At 43.8% G+C, this 24,655-nt stretch overlaps 1 protein-coding gene across 1 annotated transcript in view; it reads right to left on the bottom strand.

Moving 5' to 3' along the window:
• Positions 1-24,655, bottom strand: part of LOC118774472 (protocadherin Fat 3-like) — a 41,029-nt gene that overhangs the window by 7,033 nt on the left and 9,341 nt on the right. Inside the window, exons 3-24 of the mRNA XM_036523815.1 lie at positions 23,319-23,380; positions 22,123-22,437; positions 20,720-20,930; positions 20,401-20,469; positions 19,887-20,023; positions 19,343-19,618; positions 18,220-18,430; positions 13,331-17,410; positions 12,823-13,019; positions 12,366-12,519; positions 11,920-12,153; positions 11,194-11,583; positions 10,315-10,529; positions 9,966-10,103; positions 9,489-9,632; positions 8,820-9,017; positions 7,895-8,702; positions 7,440-7,574; positions 5,360-5,517; positions 4,379-4,850; positions 2,827-2,977; positions 1,077-1,711 (exon numbers count right to left, since the gene is read on the bottom strand). Of these exons, the coding sequence (XP_036379708.1) occupies positions 1,077-1,711; positions 2,827-2,977; positions 4,379-4,850; positions 5,360-5,517; positions 7,440-7,574; positions 7,895-8,702; positions 8,820-9,017; positions 9,489-9,632; positions 9,966-10,103; positions 10,315-10,529; positions 11,194-11,583; positions 11,920-12,153; positions 12,366-12,519; positions 12,823-13,019; positions 13,331-17,410; positions 18,220-18,430; positions 19,343-19,618; positions 19,887-20,023; positions 20,401-20,469; positions 20,720-20,930; positions 22,123-22,437; positions 23,319-23,380 (9,390 nt within the window). The remainder of the gene's footprint in view (positions 1-1,076; positions 1,712-2,826; positions 2,978-4,378; positions 4,851-5,359; positions 5,518-7,439; positions 7,575-7,894; positions 8,703-8,819; positions 9,018-9,488; positions 9,633-9,965; positions 10,104-10,314; positions 10,530-11,193; positions 11,584-11,919; positions 12,154-12,365; positions 12,520-12,822; positions 13,020-13,330; positions 17,411-18,219; positions 18,431-19,342; positions 19,619-19,886; positions 20,024-20,400; positions 20,470-20,719; positions 20,931-22,122; positions 22,438-23,318; positions 23,381-24,655) is intronic.

Raw genomic sequence — 24,655 nt, 5'->3', positions numbered from 1 at the left:
GTTTATAGGGGGCAGTAGCATTATCATAAACAGTAAAGAGTGTATAAGTTATTGTTAATACATAATGTTCATATAGACGACACAGGTAAAAGCTGTACCATTAATGTACAATTGATAGGATTAGGATGCCTTTTTTATGATTGGATTTATACTTGTAACACTGTAACTTTAAGACAGGTTGGCTTCACGCTTATACATTCAGTCTGGCTTTAAGGAGGGAGTTGGGGGGGGGGGGCTTTTTGAACTGCGGAGCAACACAGTTTTCTTACTGTAGTCGTGTGTCGTATTAGGAACAACTTAGTTTTAGATTTTCTCTTAGGAGAGAAGTTTTGTTTCAACATATTCTGTTACGTGTACAGTTTGGAATAAACACCTTTATTTTATCTTTTTACACGGAGTCCTGTGGAAGTTTTTCCTTCAACGAGTGGATACACACGAGTTAAGGAGTTGATTCAACTACCTCAGAAACAACTGTCAGCCCCCACATAACTGAAAGACCTTCAATCACAGCAGAGAGGGATCAGGAAAGAGTGTTTATTTAGAATATAGATTTGGCACTTTTCCTTGTCTGAAGTGGCACACAGTAATGATAGAAGACAAGATACTTTCCATGCCATACGCCGCAGCTGAGGCAACAGCTTGAATTGAGTTGTACTAGGCCTTTATGTGACAGATTAAGCTGCAAACTCCATACTGGGCATATTAGAACCAAAGGACAGAGAGAGGTAAATAGTATCACTCTCTCTGGTTGCTGAGACCTGCATTATGGACGCACACCTAGTTATAGTCATGCTACTTGCCAGAGAAAGGTAAATCAGCCAGTCTGTGCCTGGGTTTGTGTGTGTGTAAACTGCAGAATACCTTCTCCTGAATTAAACTGGAACCATTGTTGGCTCTGTAGATTGTCACTCAATGCCCTTCATCGTGATTTATTTGATCAAGCACTTAAAATATGCATTACTTTTCTGTACCTTGATTGATGTTGCAAAAATGCTCTAGGTGCAATAATGAGATACGATCTATCATTAGGTAGTACTGATCCTTATCTCCTGGTACTTGTTGAAGTTATAAAGCACTGCCCTGCCCTCCTCCCACCCACTTACATGTGGAGCTGCAGACGGAGCGGCAGGGTGAGACGCGGGGGAGGTTCGGGGCAACGCTGCAGACCGCTATGCCCCTCCGTGCAGTGAGAGCGTAGGGCGACTCTGTGTGGAGGGCGGATGCCGGCATGTGCCCTACGCCCATCCCGTCGGCCACACCGTCCAGGTCAACGCGCAGGCCGCTGTGTACCCGGGGGAGGGTGTAGGCCGTGGGTCGCACCAGCACCTGCGGCGGACCGCCGCCCTCCAGGAACGATCCGCGGGGGCCGAGTCTGCGTGGCGGGAAGGCAGCCACTGCGGTGGCCAGGTCGGCGGACAGCGTCACGTCGCTCTGCGAGCAGCGCTTGGGGAAGACCCTCTTACGGACGGCGACGAAGAGCGCAATAAGGATGAGGATGACAAACAACAGCACACTGATGCTGATCAGCTCCACCGGGCCCAGGAGGTTGAGGGCCTCGGCCTGCAGGTCCGGTGGCACCGCGACGGGCTGCCCGCAGAATGGCCCCTCGTAGCCCGCTGTGCAGTTGCAGTAGAACGCCCCCACTGTGTTGACGCACACACCTCCATTCTCACACTCTTCCCGCTCACACTCGTTCACATCCTCCTCACACCTATGAGAGAGTCGGGGCAACAGTGACAGAGGGGTCCTGGGGTTCCTGTTCCTGTACATTCTAAACGCCACCTCTTCTCCTGAGCTCCTGCATTCTGACACCTTGGGATGATAACAAACCTTTAAGGGGGCCCTGTAATCCAAGAGGAGCACATCTAAGCAACCCACTGTGACTGCACAAAATATTTCCTTTATTTTTCTTTCTCTCTGTTTTTTTGAAAACTCTTACACAGCCTTCACTTGCCAAGAAAACATCCAAATGTGGGCAGTCATCCCAGGCGAGATAGCTGCCTTCAGCTAACTTTATTTCTAAAAGTTCACTTCAAAGTCACGAGTAGTACACCATACAGAAGAGTGATGGAAGCAAAACACATTCAGGGGATGAAAACTGAAAATGAATATGTTTACAGCATGTGATAAACTGCAACTGGGTAAACTGACTGAGAGGGGAAGTGAAAAAAGAACTGAAAGAAGTAATGGGCAGTGTTGTGCTTTAGCGCTGTGGTTCAAGAACTGAACTTTTAATGGAGAGGCTGCGGGTTTAAATCCCTGATGGGGAGGAGCTGCTGTGCCCTTAAACAAGGCGCTTCAGTTGCTTCAACAATAAACCGTAGTCTCCCTCGATAATGGCATCTGCTCAATGAATAAATAATGCAAACAGCTGTTCTCTTTGCTATAATAAACATCTGTTTGCACTCAAAGGCTAAAGGGGCAGGCCTCAGTACCAGGCTAGCTTGAGGGCTGAGAGTTTGATATTAATGTCTAAAATAAATACACATTCATGTATTCAAGTGCCATGCTGAAATATCATTCAGCTTTAGCTCATTGCTGCCTCCTGGTGTCTAATATGTGACAGTACACAGTAAATAGCGTAATCTGCATATGAACCGACACAAAAAAACATGCAATTACCTCTTCAATCATCTCTGAATTTATGAAGAAAAAATACATAATATTTGTTGTTCCTCCACAGAACAGCATTCATTTTTGTAGCATTGTAGGTGCTAACTTCCACATGTGTATGTGTTTGTGTGAGGTTTTGTGTGAGTTGTGTGCATGCATTTGAATGGAACATGGAAATAAACAAACGTGAATACGGATTAATAAAAGACTCACGTGAGACCAGTAAAGCCCCTCTGACAGCCACACAAGAAGCTGCTCCCAGTGGACCTGCAGGCCCCATTCTGACAGGGATTAGGGATGCAAGCTGTGACCTCTGTCTCACAGCGTCCCCCAGTGAACTTGGAGGTGCAGCTGCACTCAAAACCTGATCCAGGAAAAAGTGGATCAGAAACTGTTAGTACTTTTGATTTGGCTAACCACAGTAGAACACCACCTTTTACATGTTATCTTGGTAGCTGAAACTCAATTTTTATTTCCAAGGATACTCTGAGCGTTCAGCAGTGTTTGTAATGTAATATAATGTAATGTGATGTAATGTAATAATGTGTTTAATTGTACCACTTCTGTAAATTTGAATCACCCATCACTGAACAGGTCAGAATTTCCTTGGTAAACATACATTGTGAAATTTTATTTAAACTAGTTAAAAAATGATTGCCTATGAAACACTACTTGACTTGTACACCAGTTCTCTCCCCTATACACACACACACAACCTCTCTCACAGTGCATGCATGCCACAGGCTGTTTTGGGCTGCAACCTGTGTGTACTGAACAGCTGGTGCTCATTAGATTTTGGCAGAAGGTGTTGATGGAAACAAAGCAAAGCTTCTCATTACGGAACTGGAAACTCTAGCTGTGACGCATGTAAAAAAAAAGTAGGGCCAGTACACACAGACAGTGAAAACTGTCATCTGCGTGCTATGCATAGACTCCACTCAGTATGTACTTCAAACAAGACTAGCGGTGTGCCAGTCCTTGCCATCTCACCCAAAAAAAGAGAGACCCTGCTTGCCATTTTCTAAAAGCGTGACTGCAGCAGGGAGGGAACAGGTAGATGCACATCTTTTCTGCTCAGCCACATTGAGAGCACCTAGCATACAACATACAAACACAAACGACACAGATACACACATGGAAACCCATACACATTGTCAGTACTTCAGCACCCTAGCTGTTGTTTTTGTGTTTCTCCCTGTCTGTCAGTGTCACCCATGTGCTTTTTTTTTTACAGTTCCCATGGGTTCCGGCCCTGTCCCACTCTCCGGCCTGTCCCCGCTCACCTGATTTCCTAATCGCCTCCACCTGCCTGCCTGCCCACCTGCATCCCATCTCCTCGTCAGCCCAGCCCTTTATATTCCCTGCTTGTCTCTGTCTTGTTGCCAGTTTGTCTGTTTTTCCTCTGTTACGTACCCAACTGTTTACTTGTGTTGTTGATCCCGTGCTGACTTCTGACTTCGTCCCTGCCTTGGTTGCCTGATCTGACTGCCTGCCTGGTTTTTGAACCTGCCTGTTCTGCCACCATGAACTTGCCCTGCGATTCTAATAAAGCCGCTTGGAAACTGAATACGCCTGGACTGCGTTTGAGTCCATGCCTGTGCCGTGACTCACATAGACTCACACACAGTCACACAAATACACAGATAAGACACCAACACACACACACATACATACACACACACACACACACATTCAGTAACAACACACAAGTAAGAGAAACATTCAATAGCAACACAAGGAACACAGTGCGGTTCCCAGCACTCACCACCAGATGGCAGGCTGACACAACTGCCACCGTTCTGGCAGGGCCCCCTTTGGCAGGCGTCAGGGTAGAGCACGCATCCCAGCTTCAGCTCGGTCAGGCCTGTCACCTCAGCGTACCGACTACGTTTGTTCTGCAGAGGCAGTTCCCTTCCATTCAGAACCATTGAGTCCAGGCACCCCCGGAACCCATCCAGAGCCCGTGGGCCCCTCCTCTCTGCCATTCCACGCTGGTCCGAGTCTAAGGGCTGCACCTTTGCTCCCAGAAAGAAGGTTCCATCGCCTCCCAGGGGCCAGGGGCGGACAGAGGCAAGTCGGCGTTGACGTTCAACATAGTTATTGTCCAGCGACAGGACGGTAAAGTTTTGCATCAACTCCACAGACACGGCATGCCACATCCCATCATTGACAGGCCTCCCGGAGATTCCCAGGCTGTTATCACAGTCCACCTGGAACCTCAGCTTTCCCTCCTCGATCTGCCGGGTGGACATGGGATCATGGCCGAGGCAGGCAAGGATACAGAGATACAATGTTATCCAGGCACACTGGTCACTCAGGTCATCAGGTTTCATCATTTTAACAGACAGAGGGCCTACAGTCTACACCCTGAGGGGGGTTACAGATGTGTGGCTCAAAGGAGGAGATCATACTGTTGAGAAACATTAAACAGAACACTGTTTTAACGTATCAAAGTAAGCTGTATGCACTGCAAAAGAGAAGGGAAAACTGCCAATCACATTCTAAGCCTGATAAATAAGCTGCAGGTCAGATGATAAAGACATTCTGATACTGGCTGATTTGAGACAGAAATCAAAGGGTATCCTTGCAAAACTAAGCAGTTCTACAGAGCTGTATATTACCATTATGCTCAAAAAAACTTTATCCAAAGTGACTTGCATAGCTTAAATTTTACATACAATTCATACTGTATATTTCTCACATTAAGCATGGGCTTTGAGTGTGTGTGTCTGTGTCTGGTGCTCACCTTCAGTATAGTACAGGGGTCAGCACGTGTGTACATGAGAACACCTTGGCTGTGCATCGTCCTGATTCTCATTCCCAGCTTCACCTCACTGGTTTTACCGCTGTCTGTGATTCGGTACTTAATGTAACTATTCCCAGTGAAAGTGAGAGAAGTTTCACCTGAAGACAGACAATGCATTTTTTGAAGAATCTCAGTGATGACAGAAAAAATATTCATGCTTATGGGAAAATAAAAAGTAAAAAAGCAAAGTAAAGAAAAAAAATCCAATGCCCATCTATGTAATCACAAATGTAATACAGTTTTGTGTGGGTGAATCACATATGATTGAATCTGTACCATTTCTACTCCCATTTTAGTCATTTTTAGCATATAGCATACACTCAGCATCAAAATAAACATCAATAGTCATGCATGCACGTTTGTGCAGCTGTGTACGAAAATACGTCCTATCAACGCAGAAACAGAGTATGATCCTGCATGCCTGTGCTTGCCGACATCCATCAAGATGGTTTACACAAAGCCTTGACCCCTTGCTACAAGGGACCTCACTCCATTACTGCATTGTTATATCTCATTCTGTTGTGTTGATGTTCATTGGCTTCTAATCCACTTGAGGCCTGTAGGCAAGGATATAGGAAGGGTATATAGCCAAGAACTTAACCACAAACCCAGGAAGCCCTAGCGTTTTTCCATTGTCCTCCCACAGCTAACTCTGTTCCGTAAGGTCAGATAAGATGCTGCCCAGCATTATTGTTCCTACACACACCCTAAAGCTTTCCCCTACCATTTTCATCCCCTCAGATAGTGTTGTCATTCTGCACTGGTGAGAAGAACTGGAGGGATTTGTGGAGTCCATAACTTATGTAAACCTCCTCACAACTTTTTAAATTCACTCACACAGAACAATCACAATCAGGAAAAAAAGACAGTACTGAACTGAAGACAGTAAAGACAATGGAAAAAGTCATTTGCATTAATTGTTCCAAGTTCAGATTCTGGATAAGGGGCTATTAGTGAGCTGTGCAATCAGTGGATGTTCAGCATATAAACAATGAATGTGCCACCTCCTCACAGAAACAACCACACGGTTGTTACAACCTGGCACTTCTGATGCAATGGAGTTGGCAATGCTAAAATGATCACAAAGATGGAACATCTTGCGCTTATTGAGGTGCTATGATTGAAAAATAAACATACAGTAAACAGAAATGTATTGCCTTTTTACAGAAGTCGAGAACGGCTGTGCTTGCAATTATTTTTTTAATGCCGTTTTCTCGAGATCACGGGGTATTTATGGAGAACTCGAAAATGAGTGTCTGGTTTATCTGATCACACCTGATTTAAGCCTTCAAGATTGCTGTCATGACTGTCGGGAAGGATCCATAAGGCATGACCTTGACTGAAGTACAGTCTGATGCGTTGATCAATAATCAGTAATGGGTACTCCTGACATTTTCATCTTAAATCAGTTGCTACAGTTGTCAAGATGCCATCTACGCATGCTGACATGGCACTCCTGATATCTGATGAACATTATAAGTAATAAGAGGAAACGACCTTTTGTTTTCTTGTGATAATGAAATAATTAACTCATTATGACAAGAAAACGAGCTTTGTTATCTCGAGATAACGAGATAAATTAACCCATTATCTCGAGAAATCTGTCTGTTGTTATCTCAATGAAATAATTGACTTGTGATCTCGAGATAACGGCATTAAAAAATAATTGTAAGCACAGCCATTTTCAGCTTCCATATCTATTAATGCTCAGTTTATATTACAAAATTTCAACACATCCTGTTACATTTGCAGTCACATTTTGTCATTTAGCAAATGCTCTTATCCAGAGCGACTATCAAAATGCTAGTATAACGTGCACCAAAAAAATAGCATGAAATTTTGTACAAACACAGACACAATTAGCCTTATTTGAACATGTGTTGTTGCCAAACACAGTGCTGTTACATATGTATCACTGTATGAAAACAGGAACAATTACACATGTTCAAATAGATATTACAAATACATGCAATTTAACATTATGAAGTTACTGACAAATATTCCCTGAAAGCCCACTTACCTGTACATTGCCCCAGCTGGCCTGGAGAACACTGGCAGGCATAAGGCCCTGGAGTGCCCTGTGTGGCCATGCATTGCATGTCCCCTGGGCAAGACAGTCCCTCACACAGATCCGGGGTAGGTGGGCAGTCTTCGCCTATGAGAGTTGGGGGTAGGCGAATGCATCTACCTTTGACTTCAAGTATCTATACATGGTTGGCAAACTTGGAAACTATAGAATAGTTTCTATAAAACAAAGTTTGCTATAAAACAAATGGCTTGTTGTTTGCAAAACACACAAGTGTGAGACTTAATTTCGGAGTGTAACTAGATAGTGAGCAATACTGCAGGATAGGGATCAGCATGGCATTTGTGAACAACCTAGCCACTATAGATTGCTGACCAGAAGTGGTTTCCCTATATTTTTGGACTTGCTGAAGCTCACTGATTAGGGTGTTTGTTGCTGCTCAGACTCACCGACGCAGGTGCATCGTTCGGTCCTGCTGAAGCGCGGAGAAACAAAGCTGACCCTGGCGGTGCTGTAGGTCACTGGGGTGGTGGGGTCCAACTGGACCATCTGCTCACAGGGCTGCCCTTGGCACTCCGAGCTCGAGCAGCTCCCATCCAGAATGGCTGATATCCGCAGCAAGCGCTCCAGTCGCCTCCTGGACACAACGAGCAACCGTGCCAGCTGGGCAGCCTTATAGTAGCCCCCGCCCTGGGCCTCCACCGCTAGGAGCAGGTCCAGTTGGGACGTCCCAGGCACGGGCTGGAGACTGAGCAGGTGCACTGGGTCCCGGCTCTGTACGTCCACGGCCCCAACCACCTCACGCAGCGTGCTCATGAAGTCCCGCAGGTGCTGCCCGACGAAGTCCTCTGGGGCGACGTTTTCGAGGCGTACAGTGATGCTGTTCTGGAGCATTTCAGGGGTTGCCTTCTCTACGACCACGGTCACATCCACAGTGACGTAGAAGCGACCATCGCTGACAGTAGCATTCAGCAGGTACCTGCCCTCGCCCAAGCCCCCCGTCGCCACAATGCGGCCGTCCTGCCTGTTCATCTTGAACATGCTCCTGTGCTGGGACCTGTAGCTGAAGGACAGGATGTCGTTCTCGTCGCGGTCAGTGGCTTGGATCCTCCCAATAACACCCCCAGGGAACTCATCCGTTGCTGTGACGATCTTGATTTCCAGGGGGAAGGCCACAGGCCTGTTGAGGTTATCCCCGGTCACACAGATGAAGATGAAAGAAGTAGACGAAAGGCGGGGCTTCCCCGAGTCCATAGCCTTTAGGGGCAGAGTAATGCATCGTAATGCAACCTCAGTGCACTTGATCTGCAAGCATTTCTTAAGAAGTAATCATAAAATATGCAGTCCAATAAAGATAGTCCTCTTAGACCTCACCTGCACCTGGATGGTGTATTCCCTTGTTCCGTCCAGCCCAAAGATACAGTTTGACCAGAACACCCCTGCCTGGTCCAAGATGAAGGCGTTCTCCGTGTTCCCAGAGATGATTTGGAACTCAAAGGGGGCGCCATTAAGAGAGGAGTCTTGGTCTGTGACAGACAGCTGCAGAATGCTGGTGCCAACAGGTTTGTCTACCTATGATTGAAAAAAGTAAATAAGAATATTAAAGAAACACGGCAATAAAGTGAGTTCAGATGCTGTCAAAGCTGTCTTACCACAACATAATGTATCTGAAAATAAGGTAAGTATTATATTGACAAGTAATTCAGCTTCAGCTGCAAAATATATTACAGCTGTTAATAAATGACAAACAGGAAAACATGTTCAACAATACAGAATACACATCATAAATGAATGCAACATTTCTAAAATATTGTTTGTATTTTGATATTAAGGTATGATCCTATTATTTAGTTTTTTCATGATTTCATATATGATTTTATATGTACATCACATGATTTTTCCATAAGGGTTATAACAATGAATAACAATAGGATGATTATTTGATAACAGTTTGGTTAGATGTAATATATAAGTAATGAAGTAATATGAAGTAATATGACACTTTCTGATGCCTGTGACTGGCTGTCAGAATTAAGTTTTCACCTGAATGGCAGCAGTGTAATTGGACTGTGAGAAGAGGGGCGGGTTGTCGTTCACATCGGAGACATCAATGTTGATGGTCACTGTGGACGACATGGGGGGCGATCCGCTGTCTCGGGCCTCTACCACCAGGTTATAGCTAGACACCTTTGTGGAGAGCAGATCCAAGGAGAGATAATCCAATCAACAGCCAGTCAAGGGAATGATGCCTCATATAATGCTGTAATATAACTTAAAGTGGAGGTAGGGTATATTGCCTTGTCTGTCAGTGACCACAATAGACAGGGCGACGCTAATACAGGACTCTAATAATTAACATAAATTAATGTTATACTCTGCACAAATGGGAATTTAACAAAGCAAAATAACTGCCTGAGAGACTTAGGACACTGAAAAAGAACTATGCTTTGCAGTTGTCTAATATGTCCCCATCTCTGTCACAGATATGAAAGGACAAGGGGGGAGTATGCTGGCTTTTACCATCTCTCTGTCCAGCTCTTTGTTGACTCTCATCAGTCCAGAGGTTGGATCAATGGCAAACTGATTCCCATGGTCCCCGCTTACAATGGAGTGCACAATCTGTCCATTCAACAGGCTGTCCGGGTCTTCTGCCAATAACTATTCACAAGGTAAGGATAAAAATTCTCCATGTGATGCAACAAAGGCAGTGGAGAAAAAACCCTACACAATTGCAGCGGGCTAGTGAAGGTATTACTGTCATGTTAGAGGATCCCTGATCTTCCCTGTCTCCACTGTTCCATGCACTTTGGCTTATATTAGCACTACACATCAACAATTACAGGACCATCATGTGACAGTGGCAGAATACCTGAACAATGGACTGTCCAACAGCAGCATCCTCACTGACCACAATATTGTAGACATCCTGGTTAAAAGTGGGCGCGTTATCATTCACGTCTGTCAGTTTGATTGCCACTGTGGTGACTGCACCCAGAGGTGGGGTGCCTCCATCCCAGGCCTCCACAGTCAGGTAGTAGTCTTTGCACACCTCAAAGTCTAGAGGTTTCACAACTGAGATGGAGCCTGGAAGAAGATTTACAATACACCAATGTGAATGAGTGTCAGCCCCCTTCCTCCTTCTGTATTAAAATTCTTTTTTTTGTTTTTATGAGCAATCGAAATTTACTCTGTCTAATGCCACTAATACTATATGCAGAAAAATATATTTGTGTCTGTTTTGTCAGGGGTATGACTAATTATGGAGGACTCTGTTTATTAAATCTATACACTGCATATTATGTCAGATAAATTTCAAGAGTCCATAATCGAGAGGTTCAACACTGCTAGTTACAGAAGACCAAAAAACTGAATACCAGGCCCTTTTGGTAAAACATACTTTTCCCTCTGAAGAGAGGCTCTGGCTTAGTTGAAATATACTTTATAGCAATGTAATGATCCAAAGCTTGAATCCAAGTCTAAAAAGAAATGGTTTGATGATTCTGAACTCAGTTAAGATATTTAGGAAGAGTTCATGTGCTGCTCTTTCATTTATTCAAAAGAATTCTGATGCATTTTATCTCTTAAACTACATTTTTGTTGTGACTAATTTCAAGCCCTCCATACCATATATGTTTGGCTACTAAGTATGTTGTTACATTTGCTGCCACTACAGCTCGTAGATAGTAATACATCATATAGGCATTCTGTGAAAAGATCAGAAAAAATTATACCCTTTTGTTGCTCCTACCAGTCAAAACATTGATCTCAAAATTCCCAAGCTCATTGCCAGAGCGGATACTGTAGTAGATCTCCGCATTTACTCCAATGTCCTCACTAGTGGCATAGACACGCAATAATTCTGTTCCCACTGTGACATCCTCAGATGCTGTGGCTGTGTAGTCCCGTCTCTGGAATACAGGTGGGTTGTCATTGACATCTAGCACCGTGATGGCCAGATCAACCATGGAGGACAGCACCACACCCACGCCCTGGTCAGAGGCACAGACTGTGATGCTGTAGGATGACTGTAACTCCCGGTCAAGGGGCCTCTCCAGAATAACAATCCCCAAGGACTCATCAATGGAAAATAAGCCTCCTGCTGAATCCACCAGGGAATATGTCACCTTCCGGTTCCTGCCTAGATGGTGTATATAAAATTAAAACTGCCGTGATGCATTGAACACATTACAGTTGAGGAAACTAAATTCTATTCTTGGAGAGCAGCAGTCCAGTCAGTTTCCAGCTCTTGTCAAATAATTTATCCAGCTACAAGCTATAGGTGGGGGTAAATTTCATTACTACAATGATCATATGGCTTGTGTAGTCATGCAGACACTGAAATCTTCTGGAAACATGTCTGAGGAGCACTGCCTTCATGGAATAGCATTCACTGATATTTTACAGGCTGTAAGGAACTTGTCTACTGAGCACTGGTTTGGTCAAAGATACCAAGCATAGGCTGATAAAAGCTCACCTTCATCTGGGTCATTAGCCTGAAGACGAGTCAACAGGGATTTTGGGGCTGTGTTCTCATAGACACTTGCTGCGTAACGGGAGGCAGAGAAGGACGGAGGGTTGTCATTTACATCTTGGAGAGTCAGGGAGATCTCTGAGCGGCAGAACCGCCCCCCTCCATCCGTTGCCTGGGCAATCAATTTGTATCGAGGGGTCTTCTCCCGGTCAAGGGCCACAGCAGTCTTCAGTTCCCCTGAGAGGGTACAGATTCAAAATTCAGAGCTATGCTTCTGCATGGATGTGCATGTGTGCGTTTGTGGCTACAAAGAGGATGTATACCAGAAACAAAACACACACAAATGTATGCAAACTAGGACACACACGTGGCTTTTTGGAACACACCCACATCCATACTTAAAACACATATGGCCACATTTGTATGGGACACACACTATCTGCTCGCACCAGTGTTTGTATCCATATAGAAGTCCTCAACACCAATGCCAAACAAGGAGTACTGGATCTCAGAGTTAGTTCCGATATCTGCATCTGTAGCTCCCACTGTTAGGATGATGCTATTGAGGGGAATGTCCTCAGGGAACGAAGTACTATACAGGGTCTGGAAGGATAAAACAAACTCCATAAACAGGAACAACAGGAGAAGCCAAGAGACACATGCAGAATAGTTAGATATGCTTACACACAATCCATTGGACTGTTCACAATAACAGCCACAGTTTCTGAAAAGACATTACTTGTGCAATATAAGTATACAATTTGCAAGTGTTCCTATATTAGCCTGTTTGACCTATTAGGGAGGATGACAGCACAGAGTTAAACAGTGCTTACCAGGACACGTTTACTGCTGTGGAAACTACAAGGAGTAAGAAAGAGGTATTATAGTTGGTCAAGCATTGCTGACCTGGTTACAGATTGGGCTGTTGTCATTTGTGTCCATTACGGTCACCTCCACCACAGTTCTCGTCATGAAGAGCCCATCACTGGCAGTGATATTGAGAAGGTATTGGTCCTTCTCCTCCCGATCCAATGGCCTATTCACATATATCTTCCACTCTCCTCCAACCAGCCCCAATGCAAACACCCCTGCTGGATTTCCCCCTGAGAGTGGGAATCACAATGAATACATAAATTAACACAACCTGTTGAGAACAACCTGTACCAAGAAAGGACTGATTCATTCACTTTATAGGATTATGCTTTGGTCCAAGGCATATGTAACAAATATAGGAACATGGTGGGTTATATGAACTACTTTTCCTGGAGAGACTACAGATTTAAATTGATGGAACATGTTTTTTGTACTTAGCTATGAGAATCAAGCCCACTTTTTTGTCAAGGACCAAAGCCAGTGTTGACGGCACTTTAAGTACCATCTTAGGTATAATATAAAGCCATTAGGATGCCTTCACCTGTAATGTGGAGGCTGACTTGACGGTTGATATCAGAGCTGTCTCCATCTCGTATGCTTAGAAGTGCTACCACCTCTCCCGGGGGATCGCTTTCTTGAATTGCACCTCTGTAGTAATCTTTTTCAAATTTGGGTGGGTTATCGTTGACATCGGCAATGGTAACCATCACCACAGCAGTTGAGGACAGGGAGACTATCTCCCCAAGGTCAGATGCTACCACTACGAATGTATACAATGAACAAGTCTCTTGATCAAGTTCTTTGAGGGTAGTAATCCAGCCAGTTTTGCTGTCAACAGAGAACAATTCCGAGTTCCAGTCTGGTCCTGAGTTTGGACGTGTGGCCAGACTGTAGGTGACTTGACCATTAGAACCCCAGTCTGGGTCAAGGGCTCGTACTTGTATTACCCTGGTCCCAGCTGGCATTCTTTCCATAACCATTGCGTCGTAGGAACTAGTCTCAAATGAGGGCTTGTTGTCATTAAGATCTAGTACTTTCACTTCCACATCCACAACTGAGACAGATTCCATCTGGGCTAGCTTAATGGTTGCAGACACTTTAAAACGGAAGATGCTGATGGCCTCATGGTCCAGAGGCTTGTTCAGCTGTATAACACCTGCTTCCCTATCCACTATGAACACATTTCCTTTGTTGCTCTCATTGGTCTCCCCAAAGACTATGCTAAAAACAGCTGTGCGGGCAGGGACCAGCAGGACTGAGCCCAATGTGGTCCCAACAGGCATGTCCTCCGGGACAGTGAAGGAATACTGTGGCTGGGTAAAGGATGGAACGGGGATCTCAGGAGGAAGGACATGGATGAACACTGACACCAAAGAGTGCTTCATGGGGACTCCACCATCTGAGGCTTTCACAAAGAAGGAGAGGATGGAGTTTTTCAGATGGCTAAAGCTGCCTTTGGTTACCATCCAGCCATTTTCGAAATCTATGTCCAGTGTGTCCACTACAGGGATGTGTGCTTCACTGTAGAGTGAGTAGGTAACTTTACCATTGGCACCTTCATCAGGGTCATAGGCTTGTACTTGAGTGACTAGTGACCCCTTGGCTACATTGGATTTGACACTTGCCCTATATTCCAGGGCCTTAAATTGTGGAGCATTGTCATTCTCATCCAGCAGTATTACTCTGACAGAACAGAAGGATGCCCTCCCTCCACCATCCATAGCCATAGCTGTCAGAACAATGTCTCTGTTAGCTGGACTCTCCCTGTCTAGCACCTGCACCATTGTTATCAGACCATCTATGTCAATGTTGAACTGAGCTTTGCCCAGGTCATTGATGAAGGAGTAAGTAACCTGGCCAAAGAGTCCGGAGTCCTCATCAGTGGCTTTGATTCGGATAACGCTGGACCCCACAGGAGCATTCTCTCGCACTTGGGCTAGGTAGAACCGCTGGTTGAAGACAGGGCTATAGAGGTTGGCTCCCAGGATTCTGATGAGTACCTGGGCAGTACTGGTGAAAACCCCATCAGACACAGACACATTCAAGCTGTACATGGGCTCCATGCCCTGCCTTCGCTGGCTGGACAGGGTGAGAGCGCCAACTTTCTCATCTATTTCAAAGTTCATCCTCTCATTCCCAGACAGGATACTGTACTTCAGCTTGTCGAAGTCAGACCTGTCCGCATCAGATGCCTGGACACAGGTCACAAGGTGCCCCTTTGGAGCCAATTCACTGATGTATGACTCGTAGAGAGGCTGGCTGAAGATGGGAGGGTTGTCATTTCCATCAATCACAGTGACAGTGACCGTGGTGTCACTACTCAGAGCAGGAACCCCATTATCAGTTGCCCTGATAGAAAGGCTGTAGTACCGAATCAACTCGTGGTCAAGCAAGCGGGCTGTCAGAATTAGCCCGCTGCTGCTGTCTATGTGGAAATAGTCTATGCTGTTGTAAGTGTCTGGCAGGATCTGATATCTGATTAAATTGTTCTTTCCAGAATCCCTGTCTGTTGCCATAACCTGCAGGACTGGGGTCCCAATGATAGAAGTTTCAGCCAGGACAGTCCCATACAAGGCTCTCTGGAACACAGGAGGGTTATCATTCACATCCAGCACAGTCACATCCACACCAACCTCTGCTCGGGCGCCTGTGAGCATGTCTGTCGCCCTGACGGTCAACTTATAAGAAGAGGTGACCTCAAAGTCCAGTGGGTAAACAACACTAATAATGCCAGTGTTGAAGCCAATGTTGAACTGTGAAGAGGGGTCCCCATCTACAATGGTATATATCATGTTTTCACCCTCAGGGCTGGTGGCCTTAACTCCCAAGATGGGGGTGAGCAAAGCCACGTTCTCACTGACTGAGACTCCATAGAATGGCTTATCAAAAATAGGCATGGCTCTGTTAACCACAGTGATTGGAAACTCCACAGCAGTGAGAAGAGGAGGGTACCCACCGTCTTTGGCAAAAACAATCACTTGGTGCTCTACATTGGACAAGTCCACCTCAAAGGTTTTCTTCAGAGTGAGCTCACCTGTGAGTCTGTTAATATTGAAGTGTCTGTGCTCCTCCTTTAAATAATAGGAGACCTCTCCATTTTTCCCTTTATCCTGGTCTGAAGCCATAACTCGAAATATTGATGACCCAGGCTCAGCGTCCACCTGCACAACAGCAAAATATGGAAGGCCAGTAAACTCTGGGGCATTATCATTAATGTCGTCCACCTGGACCCTCACCATTGCTCTCGCCACCCGTAGCCGGTCATACTCCCGGCTCACCTCCACAACTAGCTCATACAGCTCCTGCTCCTCCCTGTCGAAGGGCACTCCAGTTGTCTGTATCACCCCAGATGTGGTTCTGATCTTGAACTTTGTCCCAGCATTCAGTAGGCTGTATTTCAGGGGTTCATTGAGACGACTTCCAGAGGCAGTTACTACTGCCAAAGTGGTCACATTGGTGATGTTCTCCTGAACACTTGTGGAGTACACATTCTGTGTGAAAGAGAGGCCACTTTCAATAGCCTCTCTGACCAACACTGTGACAAGTGCTGTGCTGGAAAACCTACCATCAGAGACAGTTAAGCTGAACCTGTAGCGATCCTTGGAGAAATTGCTGTTCTTCACAGTCAGGATGCCATTGCTAGGTTCAATGGCAAAATGTTGCATGTTGGTGTCCGTCAGGGAGTATGTCAGCTGAGTCGGGATGTTCTGGTCAGGGTCAATGGCTGACACCTTCAGGGCCTCAACATCAATGTATGTGGGTAGTAGCAGGACTGCTTCATACACATCCTGGGAGAACCTGGGAGGGGAGTCATTGATGTCAACCACTTGTATGGTGACCTGAGCAGGGCTCTCGGCAGTCAGCTGCGGCACCCCGCTGTCCCTCACGTGAACCCTGAAATTAAAGCTGCTAATTGTCTCAAAGTCCAAGTTGGCAATGGTTCTTATTGATCCCGTGCCAGAATCCACAGAGAAAAACATTTTTGCAGTGTCTTCCATGATCTGGTAAACTAGCAAGGCATTGCCATTCCTGTCAGCATCTGTGGCCTTTATTACCAGTGGCCTGCCATCAGTGGAGAGGACCACGCTGTTGATGGGAGCAGCCTCACTGATGCTGCCTGTGTACTGCAGCTGCTGAAAGATGGGAAAGTTGTCATTCTTATCCACTACCTGAATACTAACAGTTGTACTGGAGGCCATACCTGCCATGTTGGTGGCCTGTATTGTAAGTACATAGGAATCAGTGCTCTCATAGTCCAGAGGTCTCTGAGTTGTTATGACCCCAGTATAGGGGTTGATCTTGAATGTTCTGTCTGTATTCCCCTGCTTTATGTCATAAATCAGAGTAAAGCGGCTCACAGCACTGATTGTGGTGACCAGAGTTCCAACAGCTACATTTTCATTAACCTCAGCCTGGTATTCCCTTTGGAGGAACTTGGGGCTAGAGTTGTCAGAAAGGGTGACAGCAATGTGGACAGTGGTGGTTGTGCTCATGGGAGGGAAGCCGCCGTCTGTCACTCGAACGCTGAGGACATAACGCCCGATGGATATGAGATCAAGCTCTCGGACGATAGAGATGATGCCAGAGGCTGGATCAATACAGAATATGTTTCCGGTATTGCCTAATTTTGAAGAAAAGAGAAGGGTAGTCAGTCCTAGAATCATATCTACAAATAAAATGTGTATTATGCTTGACTGATGCAAAAAATAATAAGTTACTGTGATGTCATCACTTAGCAGGCACTATTACCTAGTGATATAACTGTGAAGCACAGTTTTCCCCTGTTCCCCAAAAATCTGTTTAATTAGTGATTATTTGAACATGTTTGTTACCAAGGATCCTTGTCTTTCTAGCTGTTGCTGTTCAGTAACTCAGCTCATTGCAATCAGTTATATACCAAACAGTTTAATTTAATTGTTTCTAATTATAATTGTCATTATCTGTGTCTGAGCCAGTCATTGGTCAATGAGCTGCACCTGCCTAACTGAAGACCTGTTAAATACAAGTGTTGCTGAAGCATATGTGAGCATCTGTTTGAGCTGATGCCTGTGCACTCAGGCTGGTAGTTTGTTTGTTGTTTTTTTTTCAAGTTTTGCCCCTTCCTTTCACTTCATGAGAAGTGTCAGCCAGCTTCTCCTAAATCACATATAATTTAGCATCCAGTGGGTGAGCAATTAGGGTAACAGGAGAAGACTTCAAAAGCATGAGAATATCCCCAGGTTTTAAAAAATTGCTCACCAAGCCAGCCTAATGCTACTGCAGAGGGTATAGTCTAGCCTACACCATAAAAACAAGTCTCCAGGCAGTCTATTCTTTGGTTCACTGCCAAAACGAACCAAATAAGCAGGCTCCTGAATCAAGTTTACTTAATAAAAAAAAAGCATCCCATGGATTGTCTCATTCTCTGGGCCATTTGTGTGCAGAATTTACCTGCTTCGATGGAATAAAGGAGCTGACTGTTCTTCCCCTTGTCCCCGTCCAGTGCAGTCACCTGGAGCACAAGGGAGCCCACTTCAGCTGAATCATACACCAACCCCTCGTAGAAAACACTGGTAAAGTAGGGGGCTTGGTCATTTGCATCCTGTACAGACACCAGGATCCGTGCCAGGTCTCTGTGGTACGGGAACTCCTGATCCTTTACCTGGAAGGGGGAGATAACAGAGAGGGACAGTATAGATGTAGAATAGGTGTAGTACAGAGTAAAAAGTGTTGAATGTATGGCCTTATTTACATAACATTGAGAGACACTGTTTTCTATTACATACAACATATATGACGTTTTACCCCTTATCATGCTATTTAAACAATGCTAGCACTAAGAGATTTTTTTCCTTTACGCATAATGTTGTTGTTTATACTAGCTTGCTTACTAGCTAGTATCCCAACATAGCTAGCTAAAGACAGCTATGAATTTTCTTTAGATTGCAAGATAGCTACATCATAAAAATGATTGCTTAATTAATATCTTAATCTTCTTCTTGGAGAGCCCATGTACAGATCTAGATGTGATTCATCCAAAAATGAACACATTCTGCAGCAACATCATTGTATTCTGCAAGATCCTGTGCTGTGCATTAATGTGTACAACAATGTCTTAATGAAATAATCTTAATGATAAGAATAATTGATATGCAAAATGATTGAGTTTGATGTATTATCCTAGCCTTCTAACTCAAAATAAAAAATTCTTACAGATAGCAACATCATCTACACAAGTGATGGTGCATAACTATCACTGTCAACTGTGTAAGGTTAGAATACATCAGGTAGGCAAAATGACTAGTTCAATGGAAATAAATCAACAAGACTGAAAAAACATGTTCTTCTGAGAAGTTGACCAGACCCACAGTCATTAGCCAAAAGGTTTGTTGGCAACAAAAAGAAGTCAAAGATCCATGACAAAACTGATGATGGAAGATGAGAGGGGTCAGAAAGTGGCTCATATATCTGGGTCGCATGTCTTGGGTGAAGATTTTAAAATATTAAAATAAATGAACACAGAGTCAGCAGGACAGTGTAAGAATGGAAATTGCTTTCTCCTTCGTGCCCTCACCATGACAGTGAGGATGTGCTGAGAGCAGGCCTCGTGGTCCAGTCGGTCGGCGGTGTAGACGGCCCCGGTGCCGGGGCTGATGCGGAACATGCGTATGCTGGCCGGGTCCACGCTGCTGTGGAGGGAGTAGCTCAGCCTGCTCCTCTTATCTCTGTCCGTGGCCTGGACACGGAGCACCTCTGTGTCCGCGGGCGTGTCCTCGGAGACGGTCACCTCATAGGCTGGCTGGGAGAAGACTGGTGGGTTGTCGTTGCTGTCTAGAACTGTGATGAACACCTAGAGGAACACAGAAAAGCAGATGTGTGTAGTAAATCAAAAGGGTACAGAACACAAGGGCCTATATATCTATGGTTATTTCCAAATCTTTTGGAAACACCACCAAATTTTTATTTTAGATCTTCATACCCATACCTTCAAAAAATGTTCAACAGATACTCTTAAAGAGTCAAGAAGATTTTCACAAACAGTCATCTTGAGAGAGATGTTTATTTATAAAACCTTGGTGAGACTTGAAAGGCAATCCACTGACATGAACAGCTAATACCTGTGTGGAGGCAGTGTTGGTCCCATCTGTCACCTCCACAGTTATGTTGTAGAAGGACTGGAGCTCGGCATCCAGTGGTTTTGCAATGACGATGGTCCCCACCCCTTTTGTATTATCAAATGGGCTGCCAAATTTCTCTGATGATTCCACAAAAAAGACACGATTTAAGTCAACAGAGACTGTCATAACATTTGCAAAGCATGTTGGTCATATTACAAAACACCTGCAATGATGTGTTCATAATATTTCCATTCAAGGGGTGCATTGAAATCTTAAACCTTAGATCTTTTAGATTTTAATGAGCAGCACAGTATGTCTGCAGGTCCAACCTTTCAGCAATACACACTTTCTAATCTGTTAACTGATCAAGGAACATGTTGGAACATTATGTAGTCTTCAAGTCATAGTTTCCTAAAGATGATGTCTTGTTGTGAGACATTATGCTAATTTCTGAAATGATGTAAAAGGAGAAAAAAATGATATGAGGCTGTTGAGGAAGTACTTTATTAGATACCTGCTGTGGAACAGTCCCTCACACAAGATCTCTGATCAACATAGAACATTTCCAGGGAGGGTCCATCACCTTCAAGGAGAGTTGACAGAACAGAGAAAAGTTAGAGGGTTTGAATAAATAAACTTAAAATGCAAAGACAAACCAAAATGGAGAGATGGCCCTCTCCCCACTTCACACACAAACCACACACATACATATACACAACCATATCAGAGAAAACATACCCTAGTAGAAATTATTGAATTATTGATTGAGGAAAGGCCAAATCCTCTTTTTTGCATTATTTGTATTTATTTTACATAAATGCACCTGAGCTCACCAGTGATATCAAACCACAGGGGGGTGTCACGCTGCTGTGTGGAGACCACACCCACTATCTTGGCTACTTTGCTGTCCTCTGTGATGTTAAAGTTGTAGTATGGCTCACTAAACAGCAGGGGCGGTAGTGAGGGCACAGGTTTGCGGATCCACTTGATGTGCAGCTGTGCTGTGGCCCACTTCTGGGGGCTCCCATTATCAGTAGCTTTTATCTGGATGTGAGAAAGCGAGAGGTGAAAGGTCAGTCAAAAACAGAAATTAACTTATAACAACTGTTTTCATAAAATGCTTCCTCTACTTCCTCATTTTAAACCTTCTCAGGTGCTATATCATCATTGATGTTTGCATATTTTCAGTTTAGAAATAACATTGACTGAATAATTGCATGCCTTTCATTTTATCTTTTCATATTTTATATGTTTTGGCGATGGAATACTACTTCTGAATTTTAACCCACATTTTAAAGGAAACCAAGGGCTCTGTATTCATATTATAGATGGCAAGTGATGAAGCAAGGTGTGAAAATAGATGTAGTCTGCTTGTAAGGCATTATATAAGGCATCCATTTCACACAGGTTTAAAGATGTACTGTATCTACCACAGAGGAGACTTCATGTGAGCCAAAAGGTCATATGGAAACAGTTTACAAGTGTTACATTGTTATGCAGTTAGCTATAAGTACAACTGCAAACTTGTCTCAATTAAAACCTCTCAACTGCAGAAAGACTTTGATTAAGATGTTTTAATTACAGCTACCTGCTTATGCAATACCTCTCTATAAATCATGGAAGGACTCAGAGACTAGGTGCCTGTGGAATTATGGGAAATTTTAAATACACCTGGGGGAGACTAGTTAGAGCTTGGGGAGCTGTCATAATGAGCTAACACAAACACACCTGCTCACCACTTAGCACCCCCACAAGCATTCTGGCCTCCAATTATCACAGCAAATAGTAATGCGGTTTGTTCTACAGGCAGGAGACCCCAGGAAGTTGCAGGACATAAGCACTCAGAGCTGGGCAGACTCAATGTGTTTGTGTGCTCGTGTGTGAGAGTGACTGAGTGTGTGTGTGTGTGTGTGTGTGTGTGTGTGAGTGAAAAGAAAGCTTTAATTTTTAGATGGAAATGATTGGCAGTGTAGCCACGGACCAACTATACCGCCAAAGTACACCCTAAAGGTTCTCTACAGGGCCACTGCATTCCACACAGAAAAGTTCATCACCACTCTTTGTCTTTTTAGTACTTCTGAGAGGTAATAGCTGTTCTGTAATAAACAAAATAGCAAAAGTGAAAATATTCAGACTGTGATCTGTGAACGTTCCACCCATCTACTTTTCTCTTTTCAGGAAGTGAAATGTCAGCTGACATGCAGAAATAGGAAGTGAGAGGTCAGCTGACACGTACAGAGAGTAAGTCAAAACTCCCGGCGGTAACTTTCTTCCTGGAAGAAACCACAGCGGTTAGGGGATCAATGACGAACTTGTTGTCCTCATTTCCATCCACAATGCTGTAGGTGAGGTTAGCATTAGGGCCCTCATCTAGGTCGTAGGCGAACATTCTGTAAACGGGGTCCCCTCTCTTGTTGCGGTCTCGCTCGGGAAGGCTGATCTGGTAGAACTTCTCTGGGAACTGTGGACTGTTGTCATTCTCATCCAGAACGTGCACAATCACCCAGATGGTGGACTGCCTGGAGGCCTGGCCCATGTCCATGAATGTTACCTGTTCACATACATATACACATGCACACACACAGACACATGCAGTATATACACACAGTAACACAAAATGGGCACATCCAAAAAAGGAAAAAGGATAAAAACAACATTCTTAATAATCAGGGTTTGTTGGGGCAATATCAATAAATGGGATAGATTAATCAACTTAGTATTGGTAAGGAAACTTTTTTATCTGAAAATTAAGCTTTTGAATGTGTCACTTTACACAGTAATTTTGAAAAACAATTAGTCACAAAAGGTTGATTTATAATTGTTACAGGTTTTGTATGTAGCAATGGGAGGACAGCCCTTAAAACCATCTAAAGGCCAAGCCAGCACACATCTGACAAAAAAATATGCAGTGGACATGATGATATACTGATGTACCCTGCAGGGTACATCATTGTAACAGTGCAAAAAATTAGCTGATGCGTGTGGAGATACAGCTGCATCACCCTCTTGCCACAAGTACATCTTGGACTTAAAAACAGGACTTGAACAGACCATGAGGGGTAGCAAAAACATGTCAGTCTGTAAGTTCAAATACTGTCATACAGGACAACTATACAAAATGACAGCTCATTTTCAGATGGGTATTTATTCAATCAATTCAGGGTAATCAAATTGTCAAGATTACAATAGTAGTATTGCAGCAGATAAATGAACCTTCCATCTTAATAATATTAATTCTTTCACCTCCACTTAACAGTTGCTTGTAGTAAAAATGATATGATGAATTAATGTAAGTATTTGTTGTTATCTTTTGTTTCTTTTTTTTTGAACAAGAAAAATATTGCTGTCCAGTACATACTACAGTGTACCCAGCACATGCTATATGAAAAATCCAATTTAAAATTCATTTAAGCAAACATTTTGAAGATGTACCTCCAAAAAATGCTCAGCCTGCTGCTCTCGGTCCAATTTTCTTGAGGTTGTGGTTATCAGACCTGAAAAAAAGGTTATGTGACCACTTGTAGAATGCAAGCAAAATGAATAAATTAATAGAAATATGGACACATTAGATACATGTTTTAACCTTTCAGGACTAAGAACTCATAACAAGGATGTCTTCACTTTTTTCACACACCCAAACTGAACCAACGATTTCTACATACCTATAACTTTATTGTGAACAATTCATATATGCCATTCTGTGCAAAGTCAGTAAGCCAAAGCATGACACTCCAAACACAAAGAAAGCTAAAACCAAGTAGCAAACCTGAGACTAAGCCAGCCACAGCAGCTCTCTGTCAGTGTATTGACCTACTGCCCGGTACTTCCACCTATGTTCTACAATGGATGCGGTGCTTAGCAGACATATTTTAAAGTGCCCATCATGTTTTCATACTTCAACATTTCTTGTTGACATGATACTTCATGTAGGCAACTCAGACAGAGAGAACCAGCTGTAAGTATGCATTTTAAGTGTAACAGTTCCTGAATGACATTTTTTTTTCCTGAATGCACATTTACTTAAGTAACAGGCAGTTTTGTAACAGGGGAAAAGCATGAGCAGAAAAAATGGAAATCCACTGAAAATGTACATGTTTTGGACTAGATATTGGACAGCATTACAAAACACAGCAATCACAATCAAGTATCTCCTATAACTCTTGTAATTAGGGCAGTCACAGTTTTCAGGAATTGGGTAAAAAAGCAATATGCTGTTAAATAGTCAATACCCATTCTTTCTCTCTCATGTAACTGACTGTTACATAGGCAAGCTCGTAAAATAAGCAGAAAGTGGACACAGATGGAAGAGACAGTGGCCTCACAGACCCTGCCCTGTCATAGACAGCAAAGGGAGAAAGAGCCTGAAGGCTGTGCCCCATCTCTGTTTGCGTTCACCAGCTCATAGCAAGTCAGACAGCTTTAGAAATTGTACACAGATCCAAACTATACAGTACAAGCATCACAGTGCATTAACATGTAAATATTAGAGAAAAACATTTAATATTAAACACAGTACATTAGTTCATATGTACCAATATGTAGTATATTATTGATCACAGTACACGAAGAACATGCATCCTAATGACATTTTGAACCTCTTTGATTGCAATTTTGGAGACACTGTGTACTATACCCTTGATAGAGGCACTCAACTGTGGATTGCTTTACTACAATTCTATTGGATCAATAGGGCCCCAGATGTATGTTGGTTTGGGAGAGAGTTTCAATCGAGTGCTATTCTGAGGTTAACAAGGATAAGAGGGGTTGGT

Source organism: Megalops cyprinoides, chromosome 3 (assembly GCF_013368585.1).
Source record: "Megalops cyprinoides isolate fMegCyp1 chromosome 3, fMegCyp1.pri, whole genome shotgun sequence".
NCBI classification, from domain to species: Eukaryota; Metazoa; Chordata; class Actinopteri; order Elopiformes; family Megalopidae; genus Megalops; species Megalops cyprinoides.
Note: the sequence above shows the minus strand (reverse complement) of the source record. Positions and strands in the feature narration are given on the sequence as shown.